General features: G+C 41.1%; 1 protein-coding gene across 1 annotated transcript; it reads left to right on the top strand.

The window, feature by feature from the left end:
* Positions 1-7,001: 7,001 nt before the first annotated feature.
* Positions 7,002-17,338, top strand: SSTR2 (somatostatin receptor 2). The gene is made up of 2 exons (XM_058169956.1): positions 7,002-7,090; positions 15,732-17,338. The coding sequence occupies exon 2, from the start codon at positions 15,831-15,833 to the stop codon at positions 16,947-16,949; it is 1,119 nt and encodes a 372-aa protein (XP_058025939.1). The 5' UTR covers positions 7,002-7,090; positions 15,732-15,830; the 3' UTR covers positions 16,950-17,338.
* The last annotated feature ends 478 nt before the right edge of the window (positions 17,339-17,816 follow it).

Genomic DNA, 17,816 nt, shown 5'->3' with positions numbered 1-17,816 from the left:
AAAGACAAGACTAAAAACTACATAAGGTGTTGTTGGGAAGTGTACAGTTTTCACAATTATTATATGAAATAGTTCAGTGGGCTTATATTTTGTTTTGAAATAAATGGTTATTTTAGGTGAGAGTAGACATAAACCATCTAAAACCACCAATACTCTGGGGCAGTAGTGGGATTCAAAAATTTTTACTACCGGGTCTGTGGCCGTGGCTTGGTGGATGTGGCAGGAGAAGGATACTGTAAAATCTCTATTCCCTCCCCACTCCAGAGGAAGGTTACTGCAAAATCCCCATTTCCTCCCGATCAGCTGGGAATTGGGAGGCAGAGAATAGATGGGGGTGGGGCCAGGCAGAGGTGGTATTTACTGGTTCTCAAAATTTCCGCTACTGGTTCTCCAGAACTAGTCAGAGCCTGCTGAATACCACCTCTGCTCTGGGGTATGTAATATTGGATCTCTAATCATTAAGATCATCTGATATCCAGGCACAAAATTTTTAAAAGGCTAACATTAAGCAGAAAGTTTTAATATCCTAATGGTAATTTATTTATATTTCCAAACCATTCTATATATTTTTAGTTCATCATAAAAATGGTTCACATGCCTGCGTATTACTATGTGGATCTCTTTTTGTTTATTTTGTATTTGTAAGATTTGCATCCTGCCTTTCCTTCGGGATATGGTGGTTACATACACAGCATTACCCTCTCCCAAGTTTATTCACTACAATGACCCTGCAAGGCAGGCTAAGAAAAAATGTACTTGTCTACAAGTCATCCATGGAGATTCTCTATTTTACGATGGACTTGGACTGGGGTCTCCCAGCCAGCACAGCTCCAGTAGTTTAACTACTGTGTCACACTCTCCATATTTTCCAGCTGAACATTTGACAACCTTTCAATTCTAGATGTCTATGGAGATTCTGTCATCCAGGTCATGGCTGAGGCATTTTTTTTCTAAAAGGCAACTGGACTTTCTTGGTTTTTTTACTTTGAAAACGTTTCACTTCCAAAAAGCAAGAAAGACCAGTTGCCTTTTAGAAAAAGGACCTTTGGGTTTCAATTGTAGAATTTTTTTTTCCAAAAATAAGTGACAAATGTTGCCACATGTGCTACTTCTAACTAAAAGCACTAGCCCAACCCAGTCACAGTCTTTCCATTCCCTTCTTTCCTATATTTTCTATTCACCCTCTAAAGATGCCATTCTCTGCTATTGAACATTCCCAATCCTCTATTCTGACTTTCAATCTTTAGTTTATTCCTGGAAATTTTGAGGGATTATTTCTGTGCATCTGGATAATCCCTTTCTTATGAGAATGGATAGAGGAGGTAGTATGACCCAGGTTAGGCCTGGTTTAGTATTTGAATGAGCAATCGCCAGAGAACATCAGAGTTATAAACCAGAGAGGTCCAAAAATAGCTCCCAAAAAGGCAAACTGCTTCCACATTATTATCAACAAAATGAAATGCCCAAGTAGGCAACAGAAAGCTCAACCTGATTCAAGGGAGACCTTATTTATTTTTTTAAATACTATTTTGGCTCCAATACACTCTGAGAATTAAACTAACTTAATATATAGGCTGTAATTTTCTGTTGTGTTAATTTGTTTCTCCTGGTTTCTAGATGCAGTGCTTCAAATGTGATTTTTTAATCTGTTTTCCCCTTCCCTATTCTTTTCTTAGGTTCTCTTTTTTAGTCACTTTTAAAGTGCGCTCGATCAGCGAGTGTAGCAGTATCCAAGGAAGCATTCCTTTCCAGAGGTAAAATAACAACTATCAACAAATAATTCTCACAGAGAGGGACTCCTTAGGGTGCCGTCAGCCAAACAATGTCGGCTGGCGGCCCCCAGGGGAGGGCCTTCTCTGTGGGGGCTCCTACCCTGTGGAACGAGCTTCCCCCTGGACTCCGACAACTACCTGACCTTAGGACCTTTCGCCGCGAACTTAAAACCTATTTGTTTCATCTTGCTGGTCTGGCTTAATTTTTAAACTTTTAAATTGATTTATTGGGGTTTTTAAATTTTAGTGATTTTATAGGGTGTAATTGTATTTTAGCTTGGCCAATTGAATAAGTTTTTTATGGGTAGTTTTTAATATTGTATGGGTTTGTTTTTTGTATTTTAACTGGCTGTTCACCGCCCTGAGTCCTTCGGGAGAAGGGCGGTCTATAAATTAAATTATTATTATTATTATTATTATTATTATTATTATTATTATTATTATTATTATTATTATTATTATTATTATTATTATTATTATTATTATTATTCATAAAAGAGTCAGTTTGATCTAGTGGTTAAGACAGGAGTCCTCAAACTTTTTAAACAGGGGGCCGATTCTCAGTCCCTTAGACTGTTGGGGAGCCCCAGACTGGCTGGGTGGGTGTGGCTGGGTGGACATGTGACTGGATGGACGTGGCCAATTTAACAGTCCATTTTTTTTGTCTTTCTCCTTCGTAAGCTCCTGTTTAAATTGTTTTCAAAGACTTTTAATTTAAAGCAGTACTTTACAAGCCTAGAGCTGCTTTTCAAGGCTGCACCCCCCCTCCCCTACTCAAACACCAGCCCTGGTTCACATGGCTGTGAAAAAGATTTTTAAATTTAAAGCAGTACTTTACAAGCGCAGAGCTGCTTTTCAAGGCTGTACCAGCGACATCACCTGGCTCGCAGGAAGATAATACCCACAGTGAAGGGTGGGGCTTAATCACACCACTCGGCTAGCTGGATACTTTGCATTGGTGGGCTGTATGCAGCCCACGGGCCATAGTCTGAGGATGCCTGGGTTAAGGCATCGGGCTAGAAACTGGGAGACTGTGAATTCTAGTCCCACCTTAGGCATGAAAGCTGACTGGGTGACTATGGGCCAGTCACTCTTTCTCAGCTCATCTCACCTCACAGGGTTGTTGTTGTAGAAAAAAGAGGAGAAAGGTGCATTAGGGATGTTCAGCACATTAAGTTATTTATAGAAATAATAAGGGTGAGATATAAATATATAAACAAACAATCAAACGAATCGGGGGTAGGGGGGTTAATAAAAGAAGAGGAATAGACTCTAATCAACCTTAAAAAGAACTCCTCGGAATAATTGGAGTGAATCCAAATCCATTTTTCCAGCATTCTGAGGTACTTAGTATCAGAGGCAGTCCACCAGATTCCTGAAATAAAGGGACTAATTAAGCAAGGCTTCTTCTAGATTTGAGGCTATTCCCCAGTTTCTCTACAACTATTTCCTTAGTTTGCCATCAAAGAAAAGCTCCCTTTCTTCCTCTTTTTTCAGCCTGGATAGTTTCACATATTTTTGTATTCCTGTTTATGAAAAAGAACATAAAACATCTGGCGGAGGGGTGAAACTATAAATTATGAATAAACTTCTGTGGAAGAACAAAATTTGGCCCCTTATAAAGGAATACAGGTAATCCTTGACCTACGATTGCAATTAAGCCCCAAACCTAGGTTGCTAAGTGAAACATTTGTTAAGTGAAACTTGCCCCATTTTATGACCTTTCTTGCCACAGTTGTTGAGTGAATCACTGCAGTTATTAAGTTAAAAACACAGTTGTGAAGTGAATGTGGCTTCTCCATTGACTTTGCTTGTCAGATCGCAAAAGATGATCACATGTTCTGGGACACTGCAACTGTCACAAATATGAGTCAGTTGCCAAGCATCTGAATTTTGATCATGTGACCATGCTGCAATGGTTGTGTGAAAAAAGTCGTAAGTCACTTTTTTTCAGTACCACTGTAACTTTGAACAGTCACTAAATGAACTGTTGTAAGTCAAGGCTTACCTGCAGTCCTTTTTTACCTATTGTAAGAGTCCCAAGTGCCCCTTGGGAAGTGCCTATTTTCTGCTGGGCTGTGTCCAAATGCTCAGGAACCTAATCGTATGAGTTCCCATAAAGTTTTAAGTTCTTAACAGCTGCATAACAGAATAGGAAAACTAACTGTTCCATTTTTCATCTTGGTCTTTATCTATCCTTCATCTTGATGCTGAAATGGCATTTGCAGCTTCTGCGGGCAAAATAATTGTGACAAAAGAATACATACTGTGCTTTTCTCAGACTGTAACTCTTCCCTTACCCCTCAGTGCCACCTTTTGTGAATTCTGCAGGAAGAGAAGCCACTTCAAGGTGCATCTCACACTTTGCAAGCAATGGGAGGGGGTGTTTTTGTACAGTAAAAGAACCAGCCAGGTCTGCTGCCTTTCCCTTTGTTTGTTTACACCAGCATTTCCTAAAGTATGGTTTTAGGGCTCTTGGGGATCCCCTAAGACGCTCTCAGGAGTCCCTAAATTCAAAATTATTTCTCAGCTTATGCTGAAAAATAATACAATATTAAAACCAAAAAATTGTAAGAAGCAATACTGGCACTAAATATGTCAATTTTTAATTTTTAATATGATAAATAGTAAAATCATCGGAGAAAACAGTGATGCTACGAATGATTAGTGGAACAAGAAGGGGACAGCAAAGAACACACTGGCTTGGTAACTTCAAATCTGATAGAAAATTGAAATCCAATTATTGAAAGAAGCTGTGTTTGATAGGGTAATATGGAAAGCACGTGCCTATAAATTCACCAAGAGTCGGACATGATTAAATGGTCAAAACAATAAAATATTAAAAAGCATAACCCATACAAACAAAAGTTACTTATTTTTTAAAAAAGGAAGGAGTCCTGAGGCGAAAAAAATAAGAAATACTGGTTGATGTATCTGTCCTGCACTGAACACTGATTTTTCAGGCCAGGTGGGGGGGAGGGATTTTATCACTCATTTGCATCTTTTGTTCAAATGATACATTTCAAAGGTACATGAAGGCTGACTTCTTCCTAATCAAAACACAAACATCCTCCAAAACGAGGCTATTTGTTTATTTGTTTCTGCCATATCCTTGTTAGAATTCGATTAGCAGAGTTGGAAGGGACCTTGGGGATCTTCTAGTCCAACCCCCTGCTCAGTCAGAAAACCCTATACAGTTTCAGATTAATGGTTATCCAATCTCTTCTTAAAAACTTCCAGGGTTGGAGCATTCACAACTTCTGGAGACAAGTTGTTCCACTGATTAATTGTTCTGTCAGGAAATTTCTTCTTAGTTCCAGGTTGCATTTCTCCTTAATTAGTTTTTTCTTATCACTTCTGATAATAAAGCACTGTAATATTTTTCTGCTTTTCCAAACATCTTTGACTGTGGATATGTGGATAATTATATACCATGGGTGTCCAATCTTTTAGCTTGCCTGGATCACACTGAGTGAAAAGGAATTGTCAGACTGCATATAAAATATATAAAATAATTAATGCATATAAATCACATGTAAAAAATTTGTAATCTCATGGGGCTGCATTACTAGCTATCCAGAGCCAAATGTGGCCCATGTGCCATGCATTAGATATGCCTGGCTTAGACCATTTGGGTACCAAATGGACCTGTTGCTACTGGCCACATAATCAGAATCAGGTTCCTTGTTGCTCATTGGAATTTCCTTGCAACGCTTTCTGTTATTTGACCGACAATAATATGGAGACCATGGAGAGAACACTGGAGAAGAGCCTAATGCTGGGAAAGATTGAGGGCAAAAGAAGAAGGGGACGACAGAGAATGAGGTGGCTGGATGGAGTCACTGAAGCAGTAGACATGAGTTTAAAGGGACTCCAGAGGATAGTAGAGGACAGGAAGGCCTGGAGGAACGTTGTCCATGGGGTTACGATGGGTTGGACACGACTTCGCAAGTAACAACAAAATGGAGAGAACAATTATCTGGCCTTGTTACTATGGCAGAATAGGGATCAGTGATGGGGCAGCACAACTTATGCCAATGTACTTTTCTGCCTGCTCAAGTGCTGATGGATTGGACTTTTAATCTGATCATCAGGATGAATCTAAACAAAAATATTGGGTGTGTAAATAAAACTGGATCGGAATCAGCATCACAGTACATATAACAGTCAAACTCAGTGCTGCACGTGCTGAAGATTGATTCCTCTTGGTTATTAGCCTTCACAAGGTTAACCTTTAAGACCAGCATTTTGGTGAAGCATCAAAGAAATGGCTCCGTAGCCATTTGGATATCGCCCATCTTTCTTTCTCCCCCCCCCCCTCCCAAGGCTATGAGAAGAAAAACGGGGAAAGCAGATTTCTAAGGAAGTATTGTTTCTTTCCTCCCACCACACAACACTTCTTCTCCATCTGCTGCAGAGTCATTGTCTTCCAAAGATGCCTCCTCCGTTGCATCCAAGGTTGGCTCCGGGAGCAAATCCTGCTACTGGGTGACACCGGTATCTCTGTGTTAGCGGCAAGGCCACCTTCAGCCCAGGGCCACTAGTTGCAGATTCCTCTTTCCACTGGTCGAGAGAGAGAGAGAGAGAATGTGTCGCGCGGGACGTCACGTGCTCCTCTGGCCCAGCGCCTTGTTTGCAGACCAAGCGTCCTTCGGTCTGTTGTTTGTTATTGCAACAAATGCTGGACGTCCCCGGGGCGCCCTGCCGCCGGAGTTTACCTTCTTGGCAATCAGCTTGCCTCTGCCTTCCCGCGTTCCCCGCCCAGGCAACCCTGATCACCCCCCCCCTTTCTCTTCTCCCTCTCCCCGTCTGCTGCAATGATTGATCACTTCTCGAAAGGCTGCCCTATCTTGGCAAGCACGATTTCTGGGCTAGGTGGACTTTAGCTTTCCCTGATTTGCATCGCAAGCCTGGCGTGACACAGCTCGGTGATGAGCAGCCGGGACAATTATCGGATGGGGGGAGTGGCTGGAGCGAGCGTGCTCTGTCCCAGTGGGTGCATGAGCGGAGCGCTTTTCCAGCGCTCCTGTGCCTGGAGCTCCATCTGCGTACGAGCCCGGGATCCGCCGCTTGCGCTCCCTCGCTCCGCCCCACCGCCTGCTTTCCCTATCTAGGGGCTCCTCCAGCAGAAGGAGCAGAGTCGCGCCGAGCGCCGCTCTGCCTTCCTCCGCGCTTCGGAGGGAAGCTTTCGGTCGCCAACAGCTGCAACGGATTCAGTTGGACCAGAGAGCAGGAAGAGGTGCGCGCCCCCGATTCGGAGCGTGCATCGGGGCAAGAAGGGATTGAGAGACAGAGAGAAGCACTGAAACTCAGACCTTGTAAGTGATTTTGCGGGAGAGTTGGTGGTGCACCAGGATCAGGTGCGGGGTGGCGGGGTAGAGGGCTCGAAGTATTACGAAAGGAGTTACAGGTGGGAAAACTTCCTGATCGAAGAAGGACAGAAACGAGACTGGCCCGGATTGCCAACCAAGCAGGGCTGGTTGTAAAAGGCTTAGTTTTATTTCCTCGCACATTGCTTACGCTCCTTTGATATTTTTTTTTAGGCTGCAGTCGTGGGCGCGCTCATTTGGAAATTATTCCCTTGCATTTAAGGGACTTTTATTTCCCGAGCAAGCAGAGCTCACAGGAGCAAGATGTGTAATAATCTGTTGCATGTTTTACTTAAACAGAGCCTCATCCACCGATGGGATGGATGCCCGAGTTGGGTTGCATGCCCTCCCCCTTCAGCTGGGTTAGAATCAAAGTGCGTTAAAAGAACCTTCTTCCGTAGCAACATATCTGTAATGAGCTTAATCCCCCTTGCATTGTCTTTATTCTATTCTGGCTGATAGAAAAACAAACAAACCCTAATCGTTCATGATAATGTTTACTGTGGTGTCCGGTTTGCTCCTAAAGAAAAGTAGATGTGCCTCTTCAATATGTGCCTTCAGTTGTGTAGGGATTGCAAATCTGAGAATTCCCATTGACTGTGTTGACTGGCAATTGGATTCCCAGTTCTTCTGAAGAGTTGTGGACGCGTGAATTCTGTGAAGAGAGAGGCTCTGTGCAGTGTAATATTAACCCACCACCTCTACTTTGACTTCCACATCTGTATCCCAACTCATTCCCAGCTCTTCCCCAGGCAATTCCCTAAGTGCTGAGAATGAGGGCTGCCCAGCCAGGATTCCCAATTTTAGTTTCAACCTGGTATCTGTGAAATGCATTCATCCACCTCTCTCTCCTTAACATGAAGAGCAATAATGAAAATGATAGTGCTGAGATAATGCGAGCACCCAAATATTTATAACTATGTGAATGCTCCTCTCCCAATCTAGAGATCATTGCAATCTGATCTTTTTTCCAAAAACATAATTGGGTAGCAATATTTTTTTTTCTAATTTAAAAGGAAGAGAAAGGCACCCACATTAATCAGGAATGTGATTTCTTTGATTTTCATTAGATTGACCCCAGCTATCCATGAGTTTTACTTTAGTATGTTAAACTAACCCAGCCACTTATGGGTTATTTAGTAAATCGCGATTCAATAAGCTGTGGTTGATCTAAGTTAGTGTGACACTACAAGACAACTCCTAGCTATTCCGAGTGTCCTTGTTTGTCTCTTGCTTCTCTTTGCCTCTCTCATGTTTTGAGTGGCTCAGCCATAGCCAGGTACAACAGAAGACTGACATGACCTACTTCAAGTTTTAATCCTGAAGAGAATAAAAAGACGGAGCGGGTAAGACAAGAAAAAGACTGAAAGATCTTGTGTAATAGCCTGAACTTTTTGATAAATGATGGGAATGTAAATGTAATTAAACTCAGATATTTTATTTATGTTCTTCAACATCTACCCCTTCCATGCCTACCTCTGATGCTTGGATCCAGTGCTGCCCGTTGATTCTGTGAAGGAAGCAAGCAGGAGAAGCTGGCAACAGAAGGGTCTCCTTCTACCATCCTAAGTGGCTTCCCTGCACCAACGTGTTCTTTTCCTCTTTCCAAGTCTGATTTGATTAGGAGCTGCGAGACAATATCCAGGAACCCATCTTTTGCCAGAGGGAGAATGGCTGCTGTCTGTTTTAAGACATCCAGTATAAATCAGCAGCTCCCAGTCAAGAATGGCATAGAGCCAATAGAGGGAATAAGGAAACACTTGGGTGGAAAATGAAATGCTGTCTTAGGAGGGCTTGTGTCAGCTCATGCCATGCCAAGAAAGTATTAAAGTTGGGTTAAGTCTTATTTTGACAAAGAGGCTGCACATATATTTAGAGAAATTAAATCACTTTGATTCCCTTTTGGCACATTGATTCTGCACACAGACGCACGCTGCGTACATTTTATCATTTGGAATGGATTTTTCTGAGACCAGGGGGAGATCACAATTGTATGTGATAATGGGCCACTGCAGGCAGTAACTGAAAGGAGAGATAGATCCAGATTCCTGTGTTTTATAGCGTGAAAGAACAGCTTCAGTTAACACGATGATCCACAAAGTTAATGGCATTTAAGATTACAATCTTTATAAAAAAAAGAAAGAAAGAAAAGCTTAATGCCATGCTGAATTAGGTTTTAAAAACAAAAGGTTGCTTTTTTTTCTAAAAACAAAGTACTAAAATAAAAGCAAATGATGGATGGAACTTCCTTGCATCCAAGTGGACTCTGAATTAGGTTTATTTGTAAATCTATTATAAAAAGTAATAGAGATACAGGGCAAACTGATCTTTGAAATGCATGAGAAGTGTAGAGAAATGCCCTACAACCAAAAGGACAAAATATGCAAACTTATTACATCAAAAAATTAAGTATCTCAGTAATTTGTAAAATCAGATGAATGATTGGTCACTTCTTGAGGCATCAAGTTAGTATTCCTTAACATATCAGTAGCACAAGTCTTTTTGCAGTGAGAGGTTTTTAAAAATTACCTTCTTGCAAAGAGGACCAATGTGAGTGTGTGACAAGAAAAGAGTTTGCTCTTCAGTTGTAGGACTCGGAGGATTTCAATACAATCGACCTTTCACCACTCAAACTTTTGATTTCATAATTGAAAGTAATCAGGACTTCAGAAATACTTAAGTCACTAGGATGCTGTGCTGACAGACCTATTTACACTACTTCGGGACCTGCAGCGCTTGCAGAACACTGACAGCCTGTCAGAACGTGCTTTTCTTGACAAAAAGATGGAGCACAGAGATACCTCAGTATGTCAGTGACAGGTCCCTCAGTAAATGAATGAACAACTGGAAGCTGTATATTTATCTCCTGATTTGAAGGTTCTGCATTTTGTCTCTTTTATCAGCTTCTCCAAAGGCCAGAAATAAAATTACTTCTACAGAACCACTTGGAAATTGCCCATTTGACACCACTACTGCACCACCCCGGTGCTTCCCATTGGCACAAAATGAGAGATTCTTGGTTCACAGCACTGATGACATTACCTAGTTTGGGTAATGAAACATCTGCAAGAAAACAACCAAGCTCAGAGAGCACCAAGGACCCCTCATTTCAACCCTGAGCTACAAATCATCTTTATTTGCACAAAATACGTGGACTGCAGCAGAATGAAGTTAGGAATTAATACAGGTAGTACATGTCTTACAGTCACAATTGGACCAGAATTTCCATTGCTATGCAAGGCAGTTGTTAAATGAGTTGCACCGGAGTTTACTTTTCCTGCCACAATTAAGCGAATCATTGCAGTTGTACAGTGAAACACGTGGTTATTAAGCAAATGCATTAAGCTGGGAAGGGTTGCAAATGATATCGCATGACCCCAGGATACGGCAACTGTCATAAATGCATGCCTGTTGCCGACAGCCCCCCCCCCCCCGATTTTGGTTATGTTGACCATGGGAATGCTGCGATGATCATACATGTGAGGATTAGTCATAAATTACTTTTTTTCAATGGTGTTATAACTTAATCGACCATTAAATGAATGGTTGTAAGTAAAGAACTACTTGTATTGGGGAGAGATCAGAGTTGGCAGTTCAATTGGCTTTGTGAGCAGATTTTTCAGCCACAGGTCATAATGCCCAAAGTCTGAGGTACACATTTACCTGAAAGCAGCACTCTCCTGTATAGGAAAGTCAGATCAGACTGTGGTGGTACAGTGGTTAGAATGTAGTATTGCAGGCTAATTCGGCCAACTGCCAGCAGTTCGATCCTGACCGGCTCAAGGTTGACTCAGCCTTTTATCCTTCCGAGGTCCATACAGTGAGGATCCAGATAGTTTGGGGAATATGCTGACTGCTTAGAGAGGGCTGTAAAGCACTGTGAAGTGGTGTGTAAGTCTAAGTGCTGTTTCTATTGCTTATCTCCATACCATAATCTCAAAAGGATTTGAAAGTGGCCCTTCTATTTTACAGGTAAATTATTTTGAAAAACAAAATGCAATAAAGAATTCCTTCAAGTTAATGCAGTAATGTTTTCTTTGCAACATTAAAAAAAAAGATTAGATAGATTACATTGCCAATGAAATTGTATCATTATTTAACAACAGTAAATCTAATTGAATTGAGTGAAATATATTCCAGGAAAAGTAAAACATGGAGTTTAATCTTTTTGTTGTTGTTAGCTGCAAAGTTGTGTCCAACCCATCGCGACCCCATGGACAAAGTTCCTCCAGGCCTTCCTGTCCTCTACCATCCTCTGGAGTCCCTTTAAACTCATGCCTACTGCTTCAGTGACTCCATCCAGCCACCTCGTTCTCTGTCGTCCCTTTCTTCTTTTGCCCTCAATCTTTCCCAGCATTAGGCTCTTCTTCAGTGGGTCCTTCCTTCTCATTAGATGGCCAAAATATTTCAGTTTCATCTTCAGGATCTGGCCTTCTAAAGAACAGTCAGGGTTGATCTCCTCTAGGACTGACTTGTTTGTTCGCCTTGCAGTCCAAGGGACTCGCAGGAGTCTTCTCTAGCACCAGAGTTCAAAGGCCTCAATTCTTTGGCGCTCAGCCTTTCTTATGGTCCAACCTTCACAGCCATACATTGCAACTGGGAAAACCACAGCCTTGACTATACGCACTTTTGTTGGCAGGGTGATGTCTCTGCTTTTTAGTACGCTGTCTAGATTTGCCATAGCTTTCCTGCCCAGGAGCAAGCATCTTTTAATTTCTTGGCTGCAATCCCCATCTGCAGTGATTGGAGCCCAGGAAAATAAAATTTGTCACTACCTCCATTTCTTCTCCATCTATCTGCCAGGAATCGAGAAGGCCGGATGCCATGATTTTAGTTTTCTTAATGTTGAGTTTCAAGCCAACTTTTGCACTCTCCTCCTTCACCCGCATCAAGAGGCTCTTTAGTTCCTCTTCGCTTTCTGCCATTAGAGTGGTATCATCTACATATCTGAGGTTATTGATATTTCTTCCGGCAATCTTAATTCCAATTTTTGATTCATCTAGCCCCGCCTTTCTCATGATGTGCTCTGCATATAAGTTAAATAGGCAGGGTGATAGTATACAGCCTTCCCGGACTCCTTTCCCAGTTTTGAACCAATCAGTGGTTCCATGTACAGTTCTCACCGTTGCTTCTTGACCCGCATACAGGTTTCTCAAGAGACAAATAAGATGGTCTGGTACTCCCATCTCTAAGAACTTGCCACAATTTGTTGTGATCCACACAATCAAAGGCTTTAGCATAGTCAATGAAGCAGAAGTAGATTTTTTTCTGGAACTCCCTAGCTTTCCTCATGATCCAACGTATGTTGGCAATTTGATCTCTAGTTCCTCTGCCTCTACGAAATCCTGCCTGTTCTTCTGGTAGTTCTCGATCCACATACTGCTGGAGCCTAGCTTGTAGGATTTTAAGCATAACCTTACTAGCATGTGAAATGAGTGCAATGTTGTGATAGTTTGAACATTCTTTGGCATTGCCTTTCTTTGGAATTGGAATGTAAACTGACCTTTTCCAATCTTGTGGTCATTGTTGAGTTTTCTAAATTTGCTTGGAAATTTTAGGATGGTTGCATCTTTCTCCATCTTTGGCTGCAGAACACATAGTCAATCTGATTTCTGTGTTGACCATCTGGTGATGTCCATGTGTAAAGTCATCTCTTAGGTTGTTGGAAAAGAGTGTTTGCTATGACCATCGTATTGACAGAATTCTATCAGCCTGTGCCCTGCTTCATTTTGTACTCCAAGGCCATACTTGCCTGTTATTCCGGTTATCTTTTGGCTTCCTACTTTAGCATTCCAATCCCCCATGATGATAAGTACATCATTTTTTGGTGTTGATTCTATCAGGTGCTGTAGGGCTTCATAGAACCGGTCAATTTCATCTTCTTCAGCACCAGTGGTTGGGGCATAGACTTGAACTACTGTGATATTGAATGGTTTGCTTTGGATTGGAACTGAGATCATTCTGTCATTTTGGGGATTGTATTCCAGTATTGCTTTTCCCTACTCTTTTATTGATTATGAAGGCTACTCCATTTCTTCTGAGGTATTCTTGCCCACAGTAGTATACCTAATGGTCATCTGAATTAAATTTGCCCATTCCTGCCCACTTTAGTTCTCTGATTCCTAAGATGTCGGTGTTCAATCTTGTCATCTCTTGTTTGACCACGTCCAGCTTGCCTTGATTCATGGAACTTACATTCCAGGTTCCTATGGAGAAAAAATCTTTATAGCATTGGGCTTTCCTTTTACCACCAGATACATCCACAGCTGAGCGTCCTTTTGGCTTTGGCCCAGTCACTTCATTCTTTCTGGCGCTACTAGTACTAGCCCTCCGCTCTTCCCCAGTAGCATATTGGACACCTTCCGACCTGAGGGGCTCATCTTCCTGCGTCATTTCATCTTTAGAGATATCTAATATTCATCCCTTATTATTTGTGTACCCATTGTGGAGGGGAGATTTCTCATAAATAAAAAGTAGAGTATTTGTTTTGAAAAGGTTAAGTAGAAAAGTGATCTGATTTTCACACCTGAGCTTTTGAAAGTACAAGAGCAAAGGCTGATAGCTTTTTGATAGAGGATCTGTCTGTTTCAGCGATTACAGGTTCCACAGGGTGAAGCAAAGATATTGCTGGAGGGACAGGATAGAGTTTCCTACCAGTTGCTTAACGCACCTGTTTGCTTGCTTGTTTGTCTGTTTTCCTGATGAAAATCAGTGGTGATTTCTGGCATATTCTTGAAGAGGAGACTCTGCAATTAGGAAGAAAACCCATATATATTAGGAGTTACCTGTGGCTTGCGAGTCTATCTTGGAGTGCTGATTTCTATCCTGGATTTCTATCCTAGCTCATGAGAAAAAGAAATATTAGAGACTGTTAATATTTTAGCTGATTCTTCCAAAATAATCTCTTAGCTATAACTATATTTAATATATATAGTTTGGTTGTAGTCCAGAGCTAAATAAAATATAATTTTTTTATTGCTTATTTTATTATTTATTGTTGTAAATGTTGTATCTTGGGGAGATACAGGTGAATTACTCTCTTCCTAGGAGATACCTTTCTCCATATCTTCCACATCTGTACAAAAGGATGCATTTAACTTTAGCATTGTTTCTCCGTGAAAAAAAAAAAACAGAGGTTATGTTGGTGGACGAGAAGTAACAGGGACTTGGTTCCCATTTGCCAGAATGATATTGTTTCACATTGTCAGGTAAACAGCTGTTGCAGAGTAGGGGCTGGTTATGTCTCCAAAAACTATGCAGTCCAAACTCATCCTCACCTCTATGGAAGTGCAGTCATATATAATCCACCCACTTGGAACCTGGATTATATAAACTGCAATTAGCTTTACATCTGGCATTTTTCCTTATCACCCGATCTATAATTTGGGAATAATCTGGTGCTTTGCCTAATGAAGGAGAAATGTGTTGAGGAAATCTGTGTCAGAATGAACTTTATTGAACAAGCTTGGCTCTCAGACTAACCTATTTTATAAGGTTGTCATGAAAAAAATGAAACTGATATATAAAACATGAAACCCCCTTTTTATAGGTAGTCCTCGACTTATGGCCACAATTGATCCCAAATTTCTGTTGCTAAGCAAGACAATTAAGTGAGTTTTGTGACCTTTCTTGCCACAACTGTTAAGTGAATCATTGCAGATGTTAGGTTAGTAACACAATTGTTAAGTGAATCTAGCTTCCTCATTGACTTTGCTTGTTGGAAGGTCGCAAAAAGTGATCACTTGACCCAGGGACACTGCAGATACCATAAATACAAGGTAGTTGCCAAGTGTCCAAATTTTGATCGGATGACTGGGGATGCTTCAATGGTTGTATATGTGAAAAACGTTCATGGCACTTTTTTCCAGTGCCGTTATAATTTAAAATAGTCACTAAATGAATGGTTGTAAACCAAGGACTACCTATATGCATTTTAAAAATGATTGTCAACAACAGTAACAATAATGGCAGCCCACTAGAACAATGCTTTGAGCATCCAAGCAGTAATGGGTTCAGTCTAATCTATTACTAGCAGCATTCTACAGAGAATAGGAAACAATTCTCTAAGCAGGGGTGTCAAACTTGTGTTGTCACAGCAGCTTTACGTGACGTATTGTGACTTTTTGGCCCCTTCACTAAACCAGGCATGAAATAAGCCAGTGGGAAATCCTTTCTCATCCAAATCTAGCTCATCTGTGTTAAATGGTGGGGTTGTTAAAGATTGTTGGAGCAGATTTTGCTTTCTTGATGAATTTCAGGACCAGATTAACGGGAGAATTATACTCCGTGGCCTATGCTGAGATTTCTCTGTTACAGATAATATACAGATTAGCCACTAAATGAAATACAATTCATATGAGAGATCAAATGAAGAATAATATTCTTTTACTCATGGAAGTTTTGGTTTCTCCCCAAGTTAATGTATATAGAAAGAGGTGGTTTATTAGACTCAATCCACTGTGATAATTCTTTTCAAAGAAAAAGCCAGGGCACCTTCAAAAAGGTAGGGAAAGTAAGAACTTTGGCTATAGGGAGCTGTTAAATAACCATTCTGAACCCGATCTTTATTTCTCATTTATTTTGTGCTTAGATTCCACTTTATCTTAAACCACCCTGAATCAATCAAGATGGCATCTTCTTTTGCTTGAAGAAAATTTCTTGCCAGGCAGAGAGTGACAGCGGTTGCACCATGGACCAGGATAACGAGTTACCCAACACCACAGTCTTCTGGTTCCCCTCAACTTCTCAGTTGGACAGTTTCTCCCCAGAGACTCCAGCTACTAATATTTCCATCAACATCACAAGCCACCATTATGACTTGACTAGCAATGCCATCCTCACCTTTATCTACTTTGTGGTGTGCATTGTGGGCCTCTGTGGAAATACTCTAGTCATCTATGTCATCCTTCGCTATGCCAAGATGAAGACAATCACCAATATCTACATCCTTAATTTGGCTATAGCTGATGAACTGTTTATGTTGGGCTTGCCTTTCCTGGCTGTGCAGGTGGCTCTGGTTCACTGGCCCTTTGGGAAAGTCATCTGCCGGATTGTCATGACAGTGGATGGAATCAATCAATTCACTAGCATCTTTTGCCTAACAGTCATGAGTGTGGATAGGTATCTTGCTGTAGTGCACCCCATAAAATCTGCTAAATGGAGGCGCCCAAGAACAGCAAAGATGGTCAATGTAGCTGTCTGGGGCATCTCTCTTCTGGTCATATTACCCATCATGATATATGCTGGAGTAATCAATAATCACGGAAACAGTAGTTGTACCATAATCTGGCCAGATGACTCTGGTGTTTGGTATGCTGCGTTCATCATTTATGCCTTTATTCTTGGCTTCCTGGTACCCCTAACCATCATTTGCCTTTGTTACCTTTTCATCATCATCAAGGTGAAATCATCTGGTATTAGGGTAGGTTCCTCCAAGAGGAAAAAGTCAGAGAAAAAGGTCACCAGGATGGTCTCCATTGTTGTTGCTGTTTTCATCTTTTGCTGGCTCCCCTTCTACATCTTCAATGTCTCATCAGTCTCTGTGTTTATTGTGCCAACACCTGTCCTCAAGGGCATGTTTGATTTTGTGGTGGTCCTCACATATGCAAATAGCTGTGCCAACCCTATCCTTTATGCCTTTCTGTCTGACAACTTCAAGAAGAGCTTCCAGAATGTCCTCTGTCTGATGAAAGTTGGTGGCATGGATGAAACGGACAGAAGTGACAGCAAGCAGGACAAGGCCAGGCTCAATGAAGCTACAGAAACCCAGAGAACATTGCTCAATGGAGACCTTCAGACAAGCATCTGAGAAACCCCAGCAGTGGTCGATACATCTCCATACTTCTTCATGGAAGGCAGCAGTCCACACTGAATGACAGCAAAAGCCATTGACCCTTCTGTTAAAGGAGTGGCAAATGTATGTGACGAAAAGGCACAGATGTACATCACAGCTCTAGGCTAGCTGGTTATGAAGATACTAATCAAAAGAAGAAGAATATTTTGCGGTGATAGACTAGACACACACATTGGTGTGTGCACAATAGTACATGCATGTATAAAGGCATGATGTGATCAAGCATTGTAAGAATGTTTATACTAGATCCATCAAAGAATGTCTATATTGGATCCATCATACTGCACTGTCTTTTAAAAAAAAACCTTTACTGGTAAGATTTTTTCTAGTATTGAATTATTCCATTTCCAGGATTTGAATTATAATTTTAAAATTATTGGACAAGTGTTAAATAAACAAGTTCCAATTCTGAACAAATTGTATGAAGCTGGGATCATTGACACCCTCTTCCCATTCTAAAAAGAGATGCTCTGAAAGTTTTGAGTTTCTGCCCTTTTTTAGTTAACGAAACATTACATTTGTGTGTTCAGATCAAAACGTAGTAATCATGATACTGTTTGCAGGTTGGAAGGAGATAATGGGAAAATTAAAGCTGCATATTAAAAGAGTAGTTAATAAAATGTGATCTTCAAAAAATGAGGATTGTATAGCTCGTTGGGCAATAGAGGAATGGCTGCAGCCATAACCAGATTATTTTCCTATGAATTCACAAAAATAATTTATTTTGGCATGTTGCTATCCCTTGGTTTCCTACATAATGGTTTTCCAGAAAGTAGGGCAATTGGCTCTCACCTGCAAATATCAGGATGGCCACTAGGTGGC

The sequence above is a fragment of the Ahaetulla prasina genome, chromosome 2 (assembly GCF_028640845.1).
Source record: "Ahaetulla prasina isolate Xishuangbanna chromosome 2, ASM2864084v1, whole genome shotgun sequence".
Lineage (NCBI taxonomy): Eukaryota > Metazoa > Chordata > Lepidosauria > Squamata > Colubridae > Ahaetulla > Ahaetulla prasina.
The sequence above is the reverse complement of the archived record's forward strand: the minus strand, read 5'-3'. Positions and strand labels throughout refer to the sequence as shown.